Below are 20,877 nucleotides of genomic sequence, written 5' to 3'. Positions count from 1 at the left end.
GTGCCAGGCAATGACCATCTCCAACAAGAGAGAATCTAACCATCACCCCTTGACGCTTAATGGCATTACCATCACTTAATCCCCCACTATCAACATCCTGGGGGTTACCATTGACCAGAACCGGACCAGCCACATAAATACTGTGGCTACAAGAGCAGGTCAGAGGCTAGAATCCTGTGACGAGTAACCTACCTCCTGATTCCCCAAAGTCTGTCCACCATCTGCAGGGCACAAGTCAGGAGTGTGATGGAAAACTCCCCACTTGCCTGGATGAATGCAGTCTCCACAACACTCAAGAAGCTTGACACCATCCAGGACAAAGCAGCCCGCTTGATTGGCACCACATCCACAAACATTCACTCCCTCCACCACCGACACATAGTTGCAGCAGTGTGCACTGCAGGAATTCATCAAGGCTCCTCTGACAGCACCTTCCAAACCCACAGCCGCTACCATCTAGAAGGACAAGGGCAGCAGATAGATGGAAGTTCCCCTCCAAGTCACTCACCATCCTTACTTGGAAATATATCACCATTCCTTCACTGTTGCAGGGTCAAAATCCTAGAGCTCCCTCCCTAACAGCACGGTTGGTGTACATACACCACATGGACTGCAGCGGTTCAAGAAGGCAGCTCACCACCCCTATTTGCCCTTGAGAAAGTGATGGGCAACAAATGCTGGCCCAGCCAGCGAAGCCCACATCCCATGAATGAATGAAAAAAAAAACTTCTGAATTCCCACTCTTAGTTGCAGATGTGCATGCTTTAGAAGTTGCTGACTGACCTACTACATAACAATGAGGCACTCTGCGTGGACATTTATTTTCAGTGCAAAATCTAGGTTAATGACTTTTCCTACATGTTTAAGATGCCTTATTGCACATTTCTTAGAACTCAGAATCTAGTGACGAACCTTGCAGAAAATAAGTCGACATAAAAATCTTACAAATTGGAAAATAAATATTTATTTAACATGAATACAAGAAGTGTTTCAGAATTCTAAAAAGAAAATGTAAAACAGGGCTACAGAACTCCTAATGCCATATATGGTTCAGTCACTGATAGCATTCCTCTGAAAATCTACAGGTTATCCAAAGCTTTCTATTTGTTTTAGGAGTTGAACAAGGCTTAAGTCATAAAGCGGAGGAATTTTTCATTGAGAAGAGTCAGTGATTTCCCAATAACAAACACCCAATTACTGAAGCCACAGTGTTCTTGTGGCTGGAAATGCAAGGAGGGATGCCACTGGAGTTGATTGTCACTATTTTCTAGGACCCCACTTGATGTCTTTTACACCCTGAAACTGTCTTTTCAGAGCATACCTGTCCGACCAATCTGAGTCAAGATATGATTCATCATCATTTTCATTAAGTTTCTGCAAAAAGAAAAAAAAACTTCGCATAATCATAGCAAAGGCAGGCTAGCATTTTTTCCCCTAAATGTACGTTTCTTGTACAAATATAATCTTTAAACACTTATTTCTAACCAACAGAAAATGATTTCAGAAACATGATAGGAAAAACTCATGCATTCCCAATTAGTTGAAAAAAAGATACATATCTAACATTTTACCATTTTTGTTACAAATAAAAGAGCTAAGATTTAACAGAAAATTATTTTCTTTAAAATAAGCAAATTTTTGAATTGGGATTCTTCTATTGATTTTGTAGTAGAGTACTATGTACCTTTAAGAGAATGCAAGTGGACTAACCATGTGATAGTACTGACCACTCATTGTACAGCAAGGGCTACTGGTTATCTCTAAGTCTGGAGCTGGAGGTGGTTGTGGGAGCACACAAGGATTTAGTGCTCTGCCTTCTGTTGCAATAAACAATCACAGTTTGTTCTTATTTTGGTCTCTCTCCGTTATTGATAGCGAGCATCGACTAACAAGTGTATATGAAGGCGTGCAATTTGACTTTAGTTGACTAGTGAACTCAGAGACTCAAGACATAAAACTGACGGCGAGGATTAAAATAGCAAACTTGCAAGACCCCTGAGTGAGAATCCACAAGATGGGTGAGCAAAATATTAGAAAGAGAACCTGTACTTATGTTGTCAAATAGGCTGCAATCAGAGCTAAGAGCAGTGCTGCAGTTTTAAATTTGAGAAAAAAACCCTGCAGAATCCTGATCGGGGATCTCGCCAAAACCCGAAAAGAGCGTGAAACAGCACAGAAAAGCCAACAGCTGCAGAGATGGGGTTGGAAAAAAAAGGTGACTGCTCTTAAAGCAGCAACACATTTAAAAAGAGGTACATGCAAGAAAAATGGCTATGGACAGAAAATTTTAAGAGACCCCAAAGAGAGGTCAACTCTGTGGACGGCAAAACACGAATCGATTGACGGCAGTCAAGAAAGCTGTGGTAAGTCCAACACCTAAATTCGTTATTAACTGGGAAGCCCATCGGAAGCGTAGTTCCCTTGCAGTGTTCAGGATGCTGCAGTTCGGGCATGTCGATCCATTCGACCCTATTTCAGATGACTGGTCTCAGTATGTCAAACACCTAGTGTTCCTTTTTACTGCTAACGATATCGTGGGGGAGGAAAAAAAGAGGGTGATTCTTTTGTCCGTATGCGGGAGCAAAATATATGGGCTGATCCACAGCCTCGTGTCACCTATCACGCCCCCCCCCCCCCCTCCCCCCGCCCCCCCATCCCTGCCTGGAAGACTTTCGACTAGTTAATAAGAATTGTACAAACCACCTGAGACCACAGCCCTCAGTCACTATGCAGCGCTTCAAATTAAATTCAAGGAATAGGCTTCTGGGGAGACAATAGCTGACTATGTTGTCGTTTTAAAGGCATTAACTGAACATTGTGAATTCGGAATGTCCATTAGTGATATGTTGAGACCCCGACTGATATGCGGGATTGGAGATGATACTATTCAAAGGTGTTTGCTAGCCAAAGCTAATCTGGACTTCAATAAAGCATTTGAATTAGCCACAGCCATAGAGAGTGCTGTTGGAAATTCCGAAGCTATAAGAGATACACAAAATGGCACCATCCATCTGATAGGGTGGGACAGACTGGCAACAAAAAACGCAAAACATCAGATCCCCACAGAACAACAGGAAACGCCCCCTATGTACAGATCAGTAAAAACAGCAGTACTATTGAAAACACACAGAACGAATTGAGAGAAACTCATCCAGGCATCCAGTGGGCGATTGACAATTCAAACAAGTCGAATGCTTTTTCTGTCACCACTATGGTCACATAAGGCGGCAATGCAGAGATAGGCTGAGACAGCATTTTAAAGACAAAGGGAGAAATTGTGACATATGTCTCACGGAAGAACCAGAAGAAATAGAATCAGACATCTTTTCATTATTTAGCCTGAAAATGGGTAAAACCGAGCCAATCCAAGTAGTCATTACAGTCAATGGACAACCCATTAAGATGGAAGTTGATACCGAAGCGTCGATGTCCATCATTGGAGAACGTACATTCAGATACTTGAATAAAGCAATCCTTTAAGATTGGAAGTTTCGGACACTAAACTGAAAATATACAAAGGTGAAAAAATAAGACTGAAAGGGTTATGTCAAGTCTCGGTGATGTATGGAGATCAATCTGAAAGGTTGCCCTTGATAGAGGTAGCTGGAGAGGGCCATAGCTTAATAAGCCACAACTGACTCGAAAAGATTACATTGAAATAGGCCGAAATTTTTCAAATTACAACAGAAGGCTTACAGAAATTGTTGCAAAAGTATGCTTCTGTTTTTAATGATGAGTTAGGCAGGATTTGAGGGCGACAGGCCAGAATTCATGTAGACGCAAATGCAACCCCCAGATTTATAAGAGCCAGGCCAGTCCCTTATGCTCTTGGGGCAAGATTGAAAGTGAACTGGACAGACTGGAAAAATTGGGCATCCTACAGCCAGTGCAATTTTCCAAGTGGGCAGCACCCATCATACCTCTACTGAAGCCAGACCAAAGCATGCGTTTATGCGGTCACTATAAGCTAACCATTAATAAGGTGGCCAAATTTGAGACACTCAATACCCAAGATTGAGGAATTGTATTTGAAGTTGGCAGGGGGCACCACATATTTGAAATTTGACATGAACCATGCCTACCAGCAGGTAGAGTTGGAAAAGGACTCTAGGGAATTTGTCACCATTAACAAACACCGAGAATTGTATCAATACACATGTCTACCCGTTGGGGTCTCCTTGGCTTGTGCTATTTTCCAAAGAACGATAGAAAACTTGTTCCAAGGGTCGCCCCATGTTATCGTTTACTTGGATGACATATTGGTCACCGGACTGACACTGAACACCTAGCAAATCTAGAAGAGGTGCTCAAATGCTTCGCACAAGTGGGTGTACGTTTAAAATGAGAGAAAAGTGTCTGTTCTGTCATGAAGAGATATTAATGTCTATAATGTTATTGGAAATGATTTTAAAAATGGAATTGTAGTAAGGTCTGTGTATATGAGTTTGACTGTGTATGCCTTAATTGAATTAAAGCCATGTAGTCTGGGTCCTTTGATGTATAGTAGTTTGAGACATTAATTGGGTAAACAGTAAGTAGGATAAAAAGGTTAAGTGTACATTTGCATTTGTTGAATAAAGCATTCAAGAGTGGGAGTAAAATCTTGCAACTAGCTGGGAGACACCAAGTAAAGTGTTCATATTACTAATAAAACTAGTGGGATGAAGATGTTAGTGTTAGAAGATGTCACATTAAAAACCTAGGATACAATGGAAAATTTACATTCAAAGAGGCAGTGAGGTATAAACGTTTAATTGAGTTTTATATAAAAACCTTTCGAAGCTCAGTGCTCTTATTCCTGAAGTCAGAGCTGCATCTCAAACATACCAATTAAAAATATAGGTTATGACAGTTGTTAAAGTTTCCTTCTGGGATTTAAACAACTCAGCCTTTACCAACTGCTGTGTCATAACAATTCCAAGCTAAGGAGGTAGTTTACTTGGGCCACGAGGTTGATATGCAGGGCCTGCATCCTGTGGAAGAAAATGTCCAGGCTATTCGCGAGGCACCTGCCCCAAGAAACACCACAGAACTTAAGGCCTTCTTAAGCATGGTAAACTACAACGCCCGATTCCTCCCAAATCTCTCAACTGTGCTGGCCCCATTGTATGGCCTGCTTAAGAAAAACCAGAAATGGAGTTAGCAAGCCCGCACCAGGATGCCTTCCTGAAAGTGATGCGATTGTTACGATCGTCGGCCTTGTTGGTCCAAGAAGGAATTAATTTTAATAAGTGACATGTCCCCTTATGGAATAGGGGCTGTCCTTTCATATCAGATGGCTCCGAACGACCCATTGGTTATACATCTTGCAGTGTTGCACAGCGGCGATATTCCCAAATTGAAAAAGAGGGCTTATCTATTATGTTCAGCATCTAGAAGTTTCACTAATACCTCCACAGTCGCCATTTCCATATTATAACGGACCACAAGCCCCTAGTGGGATTATTTGGAGAAGATAAAGCGATACCCCCTATCGCATCTGTTCACATCCAGAGATGGACACTAATATTAGTTGTCTACAAATACAATTTCTGTTCATCACTCGGGTAGGCAAATCACACTTGCCTACGCATTACGCGGCCTTCCCCTGCCAACTAATAACAGTGAGGCTCCGGTTCCTCAGGAACTGGTCTTGGTGCTAAATTTCCTGGATTCCGCCCCTGTTCAGACCAGACAAATGCATGAGTAGACAAGCCGGGGCTCACTACTGTTTTAACTTCCGGGAGCAGGTCTTCAATGGTTGGTCAAGTGGATCTATATCCGAGGAGATGAAGCCATTCCATCGGCACGAGATTGTCCCGGTTCCTGTTTGCAAACTGGACCATACCGCACACTACAACAGGCATTGCCCTTGCAAAACTACTAATGAAGGGAAATCTCCGCACCCGCCTCACGCTTATCAGGCCGAATTTGGAGGGGAGGGTGCAGAAAAGCCAAGAGGCACAGAAGACCAGGCATGATGGTCATGGTCGTGAAAGAACTTTCACGGTGGGAGATATGCTCCAAAACTTTGGAGATGGGCCCAATTGGCTGTTAGGCGAGATGAGTGTAGTAACTGGACCCCCCTCCTATAATGTATCGGTAAACGGCTGAATAATTAGATGACATGGGGATCATCTCCACAAAAGAACCCCACAAGAAGAAATGCAGTCTTGATCTACGTTCGAGTCTGTGCCCCGTGTAGAGGACAAGTCACACAATTTGTAAGTACCGGTGGGGCCTGTGGGGTTCGGGGAGGTAAACGTGCCAATTTCCACTGAGGAACCTAATGGACAAATGTCCCCTGAAAAGGAGGTTTTGGAAAAACCAACTGAGTTTGTTGAACTGCGACTCTCAAAGTGTCCGAGAAAACCTCCCGAGAGGCTTGATTTGTAAATAGTTATTGTTAAATAGTTCACGTTATTAAGTTTATCAACTGTATTTTTTAAGTAAAGGGGGAGGAATGTGGTAAAGTGGAGTACCATGTACCTTTAAGAGAATGCAAGTGGACTATAATTTCCTGCAGGATTTACTGTTTTTTAATCTTAAATAAAGTTTTCTTTTTGCATCTTCCCCTTCTACCCTGAAAGCATTTGCTGCTTGCTAGGAAATGTGCAGTGTACATCGAGGGTTACTGGTTAACTCTTCACAAGTCTACAGCTGGAGGTGGTTGTGGGAGCAAGCATTTGAAGCTGGGGTCAAAGTATTTTATGTACTTTATTATGCAACTTAATGGTCTCTGAATTTTTATTTTCCAACCATGTCAGAGTTGAATATAAATTTTCATATTACACAAAGGATATTTCATTTAAATTAGATAAATTTCTGTACCTTGAGTTCCTCTTGTCGTCTGTAATAGTGCATCATCATTTGCTTCTGCTCATCTTCACTGATAACTGGCTCTCTAGCTGGAGCTCCTTGACCTCGCTGTGAATAAAACCAAACCACAAGTGTTAACTACATTCACTTACCAGCACTACAAGATTTATTGTTTTTTAATTTAAAAAAAAGTTTTTTTTTGCATCTTCCCCTTCTACCCTGAAGGTATCTGCTGCTTGCTAGGAAATGATTTCATGGGCACCGGGTTGCCCCCAAATACTTTGCGCACACGGCAAGAGTGTTAGCCAGGAGGGGAGGAAATTATAGTTCAGAACTCGGCTGACGTGCAAAATTACCAACCATACTCATGCTAGTCTTTTTCCTTTCCTAGGAATGTTGAAGCCAAGTGCAGTGTCCTTAATGCTGCCCTCTGCTGAGATCAGCATAGAACAGGTAATATACCTGCGGTTTTCTCTGGCTTTGCAAAAGAGTTGGTTAAGTCAGTGAGAAATCAGGGGAATAGTTATTGGTTATGGTTAACATGTTCCTTTCCTTGTATCCTAATATTGAATCAACATAAATGTTGAATTTCAACAAGGGTTTTCCCAACTGTCCACTATAATTTTGGCAGAAGACCTGTAGAAACCTTGGAGAAATGGCATAAAGCCCTAGTTTCCTTGAGATGACAGTGGTGTGCCTCTATCTATAGCTATTGATTTTACAACCGAGTAGCATGATAGGCCACATCAGAGATGTTCCAAATAATGTGGAAGTGGAACCATATGTAGGGCCAAAGTACATGGCAGGATCCTTTCATTGAAGGACATTAGTGAAATAGTTGGGATTTTTATTTCAATCCAGCGTCTTTCAAGGTAATATTTTTTCCTTGTGCCAGCTCACAAATTACTAGATTTAACTCAATTTCACAATTTGCCTGATCGAAATTCAGCTGAAGCCCTTTGTTTTGCTAGTCCAGCGCTACAGGCACTGCATTATTGTTCCCTAAATTTGGATGGTTGGGGTTGGAGGACAACACGAGGATGAGAAAAAAAGAGTTTCAGTTATCCTTTACCTTTAGTGGAAAAGTGTTTCCTGATTTTACTACTAAAACTCTAAAGATTAGGCCCCAATGCTTTAGATGCCCCACCAGAGGAAATAGTTTATCTACATTTACTTCACTAAATCACTGTTTTGAATACCTCAGTCAGATAACCCATCAAACTTCTAAACTCAAAAGGGACAGCAAAGCAAGTTTACACAATCTATCCTAAATTTAACGCTTTAAACATTGTTTTAACCACGTACTTACTTTTTGGATCTTTACAACAATTTTAGTTTTTTCATTCTTGCCTACATAGTCAGAAAGTTTCTTGCCTCTCTGCAACTCTTTTCCTGCCCACCACAGCTGAGCCTCAGACTCCTCAATCACCAACTTCCCAGCCTACAAATATAACAAGATCACATAATTAAACATTTAATGAAGCCTGCTAATATACTCTGCAACAATGTAAAAAAATGTGTGGAATCCTCCTTTGGGCGGTTGCTCACCTCAGTTTTACAGAATTTTTAAGAAATGTAACTGTAAACATTCACATAACTCCAAATATTGCAGTGAACCAAATAATAGATAGGGATGAGCCTGAATGCCAGCTATATCTTTGCAGTCCACTGTGATGAGCGCTGTTTTCTACTTACTTGTAATCCTGAAAGGTCTTCTTTCCCTTCAAACTCCTCTCGGATTGGATCATGTGGTGGCAGCCCCATGGGATAAACAATCATAACAGCTCCTCGCAATTGGTCAAGTGCATCCTTTACCATCTCCATTGTCACACATACACTGGCCTGAACTTGTTTCTAAAAATACAATTGCATTTTTTGAAAATAATTTTTCACTGAAAATTACTATTACAAAAACAGAGATAAGCAATGTATCATGCCCCCCAAATAACAATCATTGTTCCTCTTTCAGCATCCTATAACCAGGCTTGGATCAGGTGCTTTACTGAAGTAGCTTATCTCAACCGGGCAACACCCAGGGAGAAATTACAACTTGTCATACCAAAGTCAGAGAGAAGTATTGAAGGTTCCTACTCCAGACCACAGATAACTGACTGTGCTGGAAAATGAGTGCATGTGGACATCGTTAGTTGAGGATGGGATCAGGATTGTCTCAATTGATCCAATGTCATCTCAGCAGATTTTCAATTTATTTATTACAGATCATGGAATTATCATATTTAAATTAATTTAGTAGAGAATGAACTGATTAGATGGCAACAAAATGCTTAATTGTGTAAAATTGGGTTTCAGAAATTCTGTTAACTGTGAAAACACAAATATTTAAACCAAAAATACTTAAACAGCTGTTTTTATCCCTGTTGCCTAATTAGTAGATAAGTCCGAAATCAGAATTTCAAGATCTGTTAAAGATTCCCCAGCTTCAGCTACTTACAAATTAGGGTGTATTCTATTCTATGCGCTGAATCAGCATACGAAAACAAAATTTTTGACATTCTTGAACAAGCAATTAATCTCAAAGTAATAATTGAAATAGCAATGATAGAGGTTACATGATAGAATAATTCATCTTTGTGATATAGTATTTGCTTCAATTTGGAACACACATGATTTTATAAAACTGAAAGAACAAAATGCTGCCAATTTAAAATTGTGCAAATTAAAATAATTAGGAATTAGGATTATATTCTAAAGGCAAACTCAGAAACTGTCTGATTTTCATACCAGTGCAAACCTAGGATTACTTAAATTATTATAAACACTCAACTAGATGACATATTATAAATAAACGAGCCTCAATAATAGATATTACAAGAACTTCCTCTCGCTTGAGAAGTTCTTTAACAAATTCCCAGCAAAAGTAGTTAATATGATGGAAAAAGTTGAATACAAAAACGGGACTAGAAGTAAATTCCAAATGTTTGCAGTCAAGAAAACAATGTGGCAATTTCCCAGAGATTTGTTAGCATTCAACATCCTTTGTGTTATGATTCTTAGCACATTGAGCAAATGTAAGATACTTTATGATCTAGCATATGTAACAGATTTTATTGATACCGAGGACAAGGGGTCAACTCAACCTGGATCAGAGAGCGGATTTCAGTTTCAAGTTCCATCTTTTGAACTCTGAAGAACTATTCAAAACCATGCTCCTTTGTACACCATACTTTGCCCACATCAAAGGTACATGTATAGATAAGGCCCCAAGATATGTCTATTCTTGAATGTTTTGAAGGCAGTCTATTCATGCAAACAGTTGCAGTTGTTTACTCCAAATCTATTTTCCTTAAACAACGTTCTTAATCCATTTGAAGAACAGGCTTTATTAACTTATCTTTCTATATGAATCATCCACCTATCTTTAATACACAAGTCTCTAAAGTTAAACCTTAATCATTCATGGTTGACTTCATTACTATCCTGTATTTCTTTGCACAAGAATTAATATCAGAAGACAAGCTTTGCATTCCTCTCAATATTTCAAAGCAAGCTTTTCTATGAAAAGTCTATTGCTTCATGATATGAAAAAGTTCAACTATTAACCTTTAACTCTGCAAGCTGTTAAGTGTTCAATTCTCCAAAATGTCCAACAAGATTAAATAATCAAGGCAGATTGTAAGATACAGCAAATAGGATTGTTCTCATTTCATGCTTTATTGCCGTCAATGCATTAATTTTAAGATATGTTGATGATAGATCAGTTTAGTCATAAAACATTTGGAAGCAAAAAGCACCTCTGGCAGCACAGTGCTCTCTCAATAGTAATGCACTGAAGTGAAAGCCTTGATTTTTGTACTCAAGCCCTAGGGTGGGACTTGAAACCAGGACCTTGTGACTCAGAGGCAAGAGTGCTACCAACTGAGCTACAGCTGATAGACAAAACAAAAATGATGCAAACGTTCTTTTATCTTCGAATTTTTTAATGTCAGAGGTGCCAACTTTCAGATGATAAGTTAAACCACCTAGTTCCCTAAGTGGATGCAAAACATTCCAAGGGACATGTGGAGAAAGGAAGCTTATCTGGTGCCCTGGTCAATAACTAGCCCTCGAACGACATCACTAAAACAGATCATCATTGTTGTTTTGAGACCTTGCTGGGCCCAAATTATCCGCCCCATTTCCCTACATGAGCATTTCTTGGGATGTCGTGAAAGGCACTAAATAAATGCAAGTTCTTTTTTCTTTCTTGAAACAGTACCTTTGTTATCAATGCTTTAGCTTCTTCTATGGTCTTTTTTAAAACTTCTTTCATCGACTGTTTAGGAGCTGGAACGTAGAAGAGAAAGCTTATTAGGTTATTAAAATCGGGGAGGTAGTGGTATTGTTGCTAGACTGGTTATCCAGAGACCCAGGGTAATTCTCTAGGGACCCAATTTGAATCCCACTACAACAGATGGTGAAATTTGAATTTAATAAAAATCTGGAATTAAAAGTCTGATGATTGTTGTAAAATCCCATCTGGTACACTAGTGTCCTTTAGGGAAGGAAATCTGATGTCCTTACCTGGTTTGGCCTACATGTGACTCCAGACCCACAGCAACGTGGTTGACACTTAAGTGCCCTTTGAACAAGAGCAATTTGGGATGGGGCAGTAAATGCTGGCATAGCCAGCGATGCCCACATCCCATGAATCAATAAAGGTATATTTTCAAACTAATTACATGTCACATCACATAATCCTTCATGTCAACTTTTATTGTTCAACTTAAATGCGCACATCGGCTTGATAAAATTGCTATGCTAAAATAGAATTCTCTATTTCTAGTTCATTTTGGACTTAAAACTGTAAAATTAATTTAAAACAAGAATACTTTGTACCATTTCTCATTTGCTGTTCAGTTTGAATTACACAGTAACAAAAGCTTTGTAAGTTGTATTCAAGTGGTCACTTGCTGTCTTACCACGTCCACTTCTTCGTCCTATTTCATCCTTTTTAAATTCAAATCCTCCACTAGGAATACATTTTTCTGCCCACTCATCCTTCAGTTTCAGTTCCTCTATCTGCTCATCTGTCAATCCTTGCATATTAATAGGAAGGAATGTGCCATGTTCTGCCAATTCACCCATTTCTACAAAATAAAACATTGTTTAGGAGTTTTAAAAAAATACTGATCTCCATTTATAAGTAACACTTATGTACACACCATAAAGGACTTATTTCTCCTTGTATAGACCATGTATGGCGTCAGCCGTTGCTTCCTAGTAAAGGTATCACACAGGGTCAGAAGACTGTGGATTCAAGACCCACAACCAGCGAGGGAGGGATGTTATGATCTTGTGCATGTTGCCAACGGAACAGACCCCAAGGTGAGGTGGTTTCTGTAAGGCAGGAAAGCCTGGGTGATCCCAGCCAAATTAAGAGAATTATTATGCTGCAGATACTTGTAAGGGTCCCCCACCTTCTTGTGTGCTGAAGCTGGTAATGTTTGAAGTACTGGCTGGTGTGTAGGTGCTGTTAGCAGCTCTTTAGCATCTGATTATGCTGGTGAAATGAGGTGTGGTGTTGCCTGGCCTTTGTTGAAAGGAGAATTCTTCACCAACATTCATAGCAGCACAAAAACTGTTCTATCCCTGGAATACAGCCAAGCAAGCATTCAATCCCAGAGACTTTATTTTAGGCAGAAAAAGAAAAAAAGAGAAAAATTAGAACGGTTCTCTGTGACTATGTATATTGGACAAAGAGCTTTCCATTTCACAAATGCTGTTTCTTTTATCCACTGCTGCTTTGCATGTCTTGTATTTTAAATTGGAAATGAACTTGATGAATTGAATGCTGTTCACAGATCGCAATTTGCGAGTATCTGCAATTTCAAATGGCAGGTTGTAATTGTTACAATGCAGGATGTTTAGGACTGTCAGCGCTTTTTTTGAAGGTTTCCATTTGGACAGTGCTCACCATGCTAAATCTGCAGGAAGTCCTTTGGGACAGGCTGAGGTAATGAATGGTGCTAAATAATCACAAGTCCTTTACTACTTCTTCCTATGATAGTACCAGATCACTTAACTCAGCACCAATCAGGAAGGCAGCTTGGGACTTTCTTAGTGTGTTCTTCAGCTAATCGAAGGGCTGACTCAGAATTTTAAATTTAAAAATAAGAAATTAATCCATACCTTTTAGTATTATTGAATCTAGTTGTTCAGAGTCTCCATAAAATTGATGCCTTAAATAGGAATAAGAGTCAAGACTTGCAAAATTCACTAAAGACTCATATTATAAAGTCAGGTTTACTTTTGTGATCAATTTCATACTGCATTATTTCTTATCCGACTTATAACTCGATTATGGGCCCATCAGATGCCAAGTGTAGAACTGAACCAAACAGATAAATAAAAGTCCCATTTTTAATTGGCTGTTTGTGCTGAGTTAGTTGCTTTCAGAAAGGATGGTGGTAGCAGTTATTTAATTGGCTTTATACTTTCTTAGGCTGGCAGGGAGGAAACAAACCAATACCAGACATTCCACTTTGATTATATTCCATTGATTCTTTCTGGAAACTGTACATGTAAACATTAAATAAGAGAAGGATCATCTTTGGATGCACTCCCCTGGAACTCATGTCATACAGTTAATGACTACATAAAGCAAAATACCGAAGAATGGCTACCATATGTGGAATTGTACTCAAGCTATAATTGTTCATCAGGAAAGGATAACAGAAGAAAATAAATAATGTTCAAAACAGATTATTGAGAGTACTGATAGTACTGTACTGGACATAATGGCAGTGTCTATTGCACTGTCAAAATTATTCTTGCCAAATTACCAATAAATTTGACATTTGGAAGAACTTATCAAATACACACCTGAACAAATCCTGTCAACTTTGAGCCTTCCATTATAAATAGCAGCTACCAGCTCGGTTAGGACATCCACTGCAACATTTACTGTAGTATCAAGCAAAAACTGGCTCTCGTTACCTTGCTTGACGTGCAACTGAACCATAGCTACAATAAAACAAAATAATGTTCAGTATTGCAGTTTCATCTATGACAACAGTGTGAAAATAAATGCCGGCCTAATCATAAATTAAATATAAAAACAAAAAAACTGCGGATGCTGGAAATCCAAAACAAAAACAAGGCAGAGCGCATTGTGAGTAGTGAATCCTAAATTGAGGAAAGTTTTTGTTTCACAAATTAAATATGCCTTTTGTACCACTGCTTGGTCTTGAGCATCATGGTTTGCAACGCAGAGGACTTACAGTCCAACAACAAAATGAATTTGTTAGTACCATATGTCCTCCTGCCTTTCTTTCTCTCGCCCCATCTTCCTCAATCAGTGTTTACTGCTCCCCCATCAGACCTCTCAGTACTCGGTGCCTCCATCCTATTTATTTAATATAAAAGCGCATGGAGAAGAATTCTGAAACTTGAAGAAGTTGATCAGTGCTAGGCATCATTCAATAATTCAACCTGGCAGCTGGAGGGACTGATAATAGGAGTGAAAATCCAGAAAGAAGCGGCCAGTGGAGTGTGAAGGGACTGGAGCTCATTCAGCGCTGGGCAAACAGAAGTTTCCATGGTGACCACAACACTCCTGACAACTCCCCCGTTCAAACAGTCGCCGGTGGCAATAACAAACCCACATCAATGCAATAACTAACACACACGCACCTTACCTAACAGATTCAATCTCAAGATTCCCCAGAAACAACTCTCGGAACCTTAAAAAAAGAAACAATCACAACTACAGGCCACACACTGCAGCCCGGAAGAACTTGCTGGAAGGTTCATGCACATGCGCATTGATAAATGCGCTCGGGTGCCTTTCCGTTAGGGCGCATGCGTATGAGCTGTCCCGCCCCACCCTGCCCCCGTTTACGCTCTTGTTCCCGTTCCGCCCTACCGAGCTCCGAAATAGTGTTGAGTCCGGAAAGCAGCATCGAGTGTGATCCAAAAAACATGAGGTGCTGTTCATCGAGCTTGCACTGAGCTTCATTGGAAACCTGCAGTAGGCCAAAGGCAGAGGTCAGAGTGGGAACAAGGTGGAAAAGTAAAATGACAGGCAACCGGAAAATCTGGGTTTCACATGCAGATTGAATGAAGGGGTTCTGCAACTTGGTCACTTAATTTGCTTTTGATCTCTCCAGTTCAGAGCAGAGCGCATTGTGAGTAGTGAATCCTAAACTGAAGAAAGTATACAAATTGTTGTTTCACCTGGAAGGAGTTTTGGGGGCTTCGGATGATGAAGAGATGGGCAGGTGTTGTATCTCCAGCACTTGCTTGGAAAGATGTGGGAAGAGGATGTTGTGTTAGGGGTGATTGAAGAATAATACCAAGTGAGCCGCCACAACCAACATGTGAAATTTTGTTAAATGTCTATTGAAAGTTTAAATATACCAAGTGGTAGGGTTTGCCGCATCCACCTGGGCTGCCACTCCAAAGCTGTCTAAATGATTTTTTAGCTAGGGGTTTCCTCTTTTAAGGTCACGTTGACTGTGACTGAGTTATTGTGCTATAGATACTCCTCACTATAATGTAGCAATCCAGAATCCAAATAAGTAGAACGCAACTCATACCATTTGCTTCAGTGAAACCACAGCCTTATCCCCAACGGCATACTTGTAAGAACTACGTTTTTGTCAATCTTGATCTTTGGACAATTTGGACGGGTATAGGTGAGAGAGAGAGAATTATATTCCTGCTGCCTTTAGTGTAAAAGCAGCTAATGAGAAAATGGCCTGACTCAGCCAGTGTTACAATCCCTGTAAAAACTTTAAAAAATACATTTGAATTTCCAGTGACTGATAAAGGGTCACATGACAAGATGTTAAGTTTTTAAGACTTTTACTGTAACAAACTAAAAGTGACATTGTCTAAACACAATTCAGGAGGCAACTTATACTCTGAACCACTGAAAGGAAATCCTCCATTTAAAATTTAACACAACTGAAAATCCTGCACCACAGTTATTCTTTATACTGTTCCTTAAATAGACACTTCATTCCCCCAGAACTATTCCAAAGTTATTCTCTGCTACTGATGGCCTGCCTCCTTTTTCTTTTTCCTTTTCCAGCTGGGTACCTTCTAATCCCAGAACTGACTTTCACGGTGAGGGTTACACTGGATATTCCTTCCCTCTAGTCTAAGATGGGTGAATCTTCCAGCCTGCTTTAAATCCTCACAAACTGGGCCTCTTCAATCTGAGCATAAGCTCCCACCTGAGTTCTGCATGGAAAACAGTAGGGTAAGCATTTTTTTTTGTTTCAGGTGCAGGACTAGCTGCCTTAATCTCCTACAAAAACAAAAATAGCTGGAAAAACTCAGCAGGTCTGACGGCATCTGCGGAGAGGAATACAGTAAACGTTTTGAGTCCGTATGACTCTTCATCAGAACAGTTCTGATGAAGAGTCATACAGACTCAAAACATTTACTGTATTCCTCTCCGCAGATGCTGTCAGACCTGCTGAGTTTTTCCAGCTATTTTTGTTTTTGTTCCAGATTTCCAGCATCCGCAGTATTTTGCTTTTGCCTCAATCTCCTGCTGTCCGCCTTTCAGGTGTCTGCAGACTGACTTGTGTCTGTGAGGTTCTGTGATATTTAAAAAAAACAAATTGGTGGGGTGGTAAATAGTGAGGAGGATAGCCTTAGATTACAGGGGGATATAGATGGGCTGATCAGTGGCAAATGGAATTTCATCCAGATAAGTGTGAGGTGATGCACTTGGACAGGACAAACAAGGCACGGGAATACATGATGAATGGTAGGACCCTGAGAAGTACTGAGGATCAGTGGGACCTTGGTGTGCATGTCCACCGGTCCCTTAAGGCAGCAGGACAGGTAGATAAGGTGGTTAAGAAGGCATATGGGACACTTGCCTTTATTAGCCGAAGCAAAGAGTATAGGGAGGTTATGCTGGAACTGTGTAAAATGCTGGTTAGGCCACAGCTAGAGCACTGTGTGCAGTTCTGGAATCCGCATTATAGGAAGAATGTGATTGCACTAAAGAGAGTGTAGAGGAGATAACCTTGGATATTGCCTAGGTTGGAGAGTTTTAGACATGAGGAGACATTGGATAGACTGGGGTTATTTCCAGTGGTATTGCCACTGGACTGGTAATCCAGAGCCCCAGGGTAATGCTTTGGTTACCTGGGTTTGAATCCCATCATGGCAAATGGTGGGATTTGAAATCAATAAAAATCTGGAATTAAAAGTCTCATGACGACCATAAAAAACATTGCCGATTGATGGAAAAAACCCTTAGGGAGGGAAATCATGTAGGCCAATTATTACCTAGTCTGGCCTATATGTGACTCCAGACCTACAGAATGTGGTTGATTCTTAATGCCCTCTGAAATAGACTAGTAAGCCACTCAGTTGTAAAAAGCTAATAAAAAGGAATGAAACTGGACAGACCTAGGCACCAGAAAAGACAATGGCAAACTCAGCCGTGTTGACCCTGCAGTCCACCTAACATTCTGCAGCTTGTGCCAAGATTGGGAGAGCTGTGTCACAGACTAGTAGAACAATAGCCTGACAAAGTCATACTCTCAGAGTCATACATTACAGATCATGTAATCTGTAACTATTACCGTCCATGGAGAGATGGTATACAGCTGGGACCCCATGAAGTCTCATGGCATCAGGTCAAACATGGGCAAGGAAACCTCCTGCTAAATACTACCACTTCAGCTGATAAATCTGTACTCCTCCATGTTGAACACCACTTGGAGGAAGCACTGAGGGTGACAAGGGTGCAGATTGTATTCTGGGTGGGGGACTTCAATGTCCCTCACCAAGATTGGCTAAGTAGCACCAGTACAGACAGAGCTGGCTAGGCCCTAAAGGACATAGTTGCTAAACTGGGTCTGAGGCAGGTGGTGAGGGAACAACCAAGAGGGAAAATCATATTTGACCTCATCCTCACCAACCTGCCAGCTGCAGATGCATCTGTCCATGACAGTATAAATAGATGTGACAACTGTACAGTCTTTGTGGAGACGAAGTCCCATCTTCACATTGAGAATACCCTCCATTGTGTTGTGTGGCACTACCACTGCTAAATGGGATAAATGTCAAACAGATCTAGCAACTCAAGACCGGACTGGGCATCCATGAGGCGCAGTGGGCCATCAGCAGCAGCTGCAGAATTGTACTCAACCACAATCTATAACCTCATGGCCCAGCATATCCTCACACTACCATTACCACCAAGCCAGGAGATCAACCCTGGTTCAATGAAGAATGCAGGAGAGCATGTCAGGACCAGCACCAGCATACCTGGTGAAGCTACAACACACCACTACTTGCATGCCACAGCATAAGCATCAAGTGATAGACAGAGCTAAGCGATTCCACAATCAATGGATCAGATCATGAATGGTGGCAGACAATTAAACAACTCACTTGAGGAGGAGGCTCCACAAATATCCCCATCCTCAATGGTGGAGGAGCCTAGGACATCAGTGCAAAAGGTAAGGCTGAAGCATTCGCAACAATCTTCAGCCATAAATGCCAAGTGGATGATCCATCTCCTCCGTAGGCCCCCAGCATCATAGATGCTAGTCTTCAGCTAATTTGATTCACTCCACATGATATCAAGAAATGGCTGAAGGCAGTGGATACTATAAAGGCTTTGGTCCCCTTCCAAAAACATCCACTCCCTCCACCACTGATGCACAGTGGCAACAGTGTGTACCATCTACAAGATGCATTGCAGAAACTCACCAAGACTCCTTAGGCAGCACCTTCCAAACCCACTACTACCTAGAAGGACAGCACAACAGATAGGTGGGAGCACCACCACCTGGAAGTTCCCCTTCAAGCCACTCATCTTCCTGACCTGGGAATATATCACTGTTCCTTCACTGTCTCTGGGTCAAAACCCTGGAACACCCTCCCTCACAGTACTGTGGGTGTACCTATACCACAGGGACTGCAGTGGTTCAAGAAGGCAGCTCACCAAGAGCAATAATGATGGGCATTAAATGCTGGTTTATCTAGTGACGCCCACATCCTGTAAAAAAAAAAATTTAAACTTCACTGAGACTTGGATATTAACAGTCTACAGTCAGCACAACTGCTTTTGCTATTGCCTGCAGGTGTGAGCACCTTCTTCTTAGTAAGATAACCTGAGCTGTCTTTATCAAGCCACCCAGGCTTGTTGCTAGACAGAATTCAGAGCAGGTCACATGACTGCATTCATTTTTTTTTCCCTTCATTTAGAAGAGAGAGTCCCACAACATCTTATAAACTTTGTATTTATAACAATTGACTTGCAGCTGTGCCAATAAAAAGGATTGTGTAATATTTTGTTTTTTCACAAATTAACTCTGCACAGAAAGGTTAGTGATATTCACTTTAGTTGGGTCAGGATAGAAATGGCCCAAGGTTTTTGGCATTAATGATTGCAATCTTTTCTAATGTAAAGAATTGGTGCTTTCCTGTCTTCGTCCCACAACTCATCTTTCCCATCTCTGCTCCCTGTGCCATTCATGTTTGGGTGGTGGTTCATTTATCCTGAGGTCTTAACTCATTTCTCATGTTATCAATTAATCTGTTAGTAATAGAACAAATACAAAAATACCTGGAAAAACTCAGCAGGTCTGACAGCATCTGCGGAGAGGGATACAGTTGATGTTTCGACTCCATATGACCCTTCACCAGAGCTAAGACATATAGAAATGAGATGAAATATAAGTTAGTATTGATTGGAGGCTTAATATTGGCAAGGGTATCCAGAGAACTTCTGCAATTCTTTGAATAGTGATTTGCAATCTTTAATATCAACATTAAATAATGCATCAGGTAGGCATGACCTCTATTTTATATTTTGCAGGAAGAATGACACCTCTAGCAATACACCACTCATTATGGCATTGAAGTGTCAGCAGAGAGTAGATTTGGTGACATCATTACTAGGAAGGACAGTTTGCCTTCCAGAACCCAGTGGAAAGACTGAATCTTTCTGGTCCCTTAGGGAAGGGTTCTGTAAATTGTGTACTAATATTGCCATTAAAACCCCACTTCAACTGCTTTGCATAAAACTTTTCAATACTGCTTCATGCAGCTTGTGAAGAGGTTGATAGCTTTGGGAATACAAGGCAGAATCTGTTAAAACAATCACGATCACTAGAGAAAAAATACTGGAAAACTAAATTCTGGAGGACTAAAGGCTGATAATTCCCCTGGACCTGATGGTCTGCAGCTAGGGATCTTAAAACAGGTGGTTGCAGAAATATTGGATGCATTGGTTATAATCTTCCAGAATTCCCTAGTTTCGGGAAAGGTCCTAGTGGATTGGAAAACTGCAAATGTAACACCTCTATTCAAGAAAAAAGGGAGACTGAAAGCAGAAGATTATATGTTGGTCTGTCTTTGAGAAAACACTAAAATCTATTATTAAGGAAGTAGTAGCAGGACCTTTAGAAAATCAAAATACAATCAGGCAGAGCTAACAGTTTTGTGAAAGGAGAATTGTGTTTAACAAATTAGAATTCTTTGAGGGTCTAACAAGCAGAGCAGATAAGGGGGTACCAATTGATGTAATGTGTTTCTATTTCTAAAAGGCATTTAATAAGGTGCCACACAAAAGGTTACGACACAAAGTAAGAGCTTATGGTGTTGGGATGATAGGTTAGTGTGGATAGAAAACAAAAACAGAATTACCTGGAAAAACTCAGCAGGTCTGGCAGCATCGGCGGAGAAGAAAAGAGTTGACGTTTCGAGTCCTCATGACCCTTCGACAGAACTTGAGTTCGAGTCCAGGAAAGAGCTGAAATATAAGCTGGTTTAAGGTGTGTGTGTGGGGGGCGGAGAGATAGAGAGACAGAGAGGTGGAGGGGGTTGGTGTGGTTGTAGCGACAAACAAGCAGTGATAGAAGCAGAATATCAAAAGATGTCAACAACAATAGTACAATAGAACACATAGGTGTTAAAGATAAAGTTGGTGATATTATCTAAACGAATGTGCTAATTAAGAATGGATGGTAGGGCACTCAAGGTATAGCTCTAGTGGGTTTTTTTTTTTATTTTATATAATGGAAATAGGTGGGAAAAGGAAAATCTTTATAATTTATTGGGAAAAAAAGAGAAGGGGGAAACATTGTTCTATTGTACTAT

General features: G+C 40.7%; 1 protein-coding gene and 1 long non-coding RNA gene across 4 annotated transcripts in view; one reads left to right on the top strand and one right to left on the bottom strand.

The window, feature by feature from the left end:
• Positions 1-948: 948 nt before the first annotated feature.
• On the bottom strand, positions 949-14,560 carry cfap298 (cilia and flagella associated protein 298). 2 transcript variants are annotated; one of them, XM_041211567.1, is made up of 8 exons: positions 14,431-14,560; positions 13,621-13,761; positions 11,718-11,885; positions 11,015-11,082; positions 8,494-8,652; positions 8,108-8,239; positions 6,811-6,906; positions 949-1,374 (listed from the first exon to the last, which is right to left on the bottom strand). In XM_041211567.1, exons 2-8 carry the CDS (start codon positions 13,757-13,759, stop codon positions 1,261-1,263), a joined length of 876 nt encoding a protein of 291 aa, XP_041067501.1. In that variant the 5' UTR covers positions 13,760-13,761; positions 14,431-14,560; the 3' UTR covers positions 949-1,260. The 2 variants fall into 2 exon arrangements, with proteins under 2 accessions (XP_041067501.1, XP_041067500.1); XM_041211566.1 differs by having other exon boundaries at positions 14,436-14,560.
• A 106-nt stretch (positions 14,561-14,666) lies between these two features.
• The window catches only part of LOC121290513, a 47,919-nt gene continuing 41,708 nt past the window's right edge, over positions 14,667-20,877 (top strand). Inside the window, exons 1-2 of one of the 2 annotated variants that reach the window (XR_005945809.1) lie at positions 14,667-14,924; positions 15,833-16,003. This is a non-coding gene — a long non-coding RNA (uncharacterized LOC121290513). The remainder of the gene's footprint in view (positions 14,925-15,832; positions 16,004-20,877) is intronic. The other variant, XR_005945810.1, reaches the window with a different exon arrangement.

The sequence above is a fragment of the Carcharodon carcharias genome, chromosome 18 (assembly GCF_017639515.1).
Source record: "Carcharodon carcharias isolate sCarCar2 chromosome 18, sCarCar2.pri, whole genome shotgun sequence".
Lineage (NCBI taxonomy): Eukaryota > Metazoa > Chordata > Chondrichthyes > Lamniformes > Lamnidae > Carcharodon > Carcharodon carcharias.
This window is presented reverse-complemented; position numbering and strand designations above follow the sequence as displayed.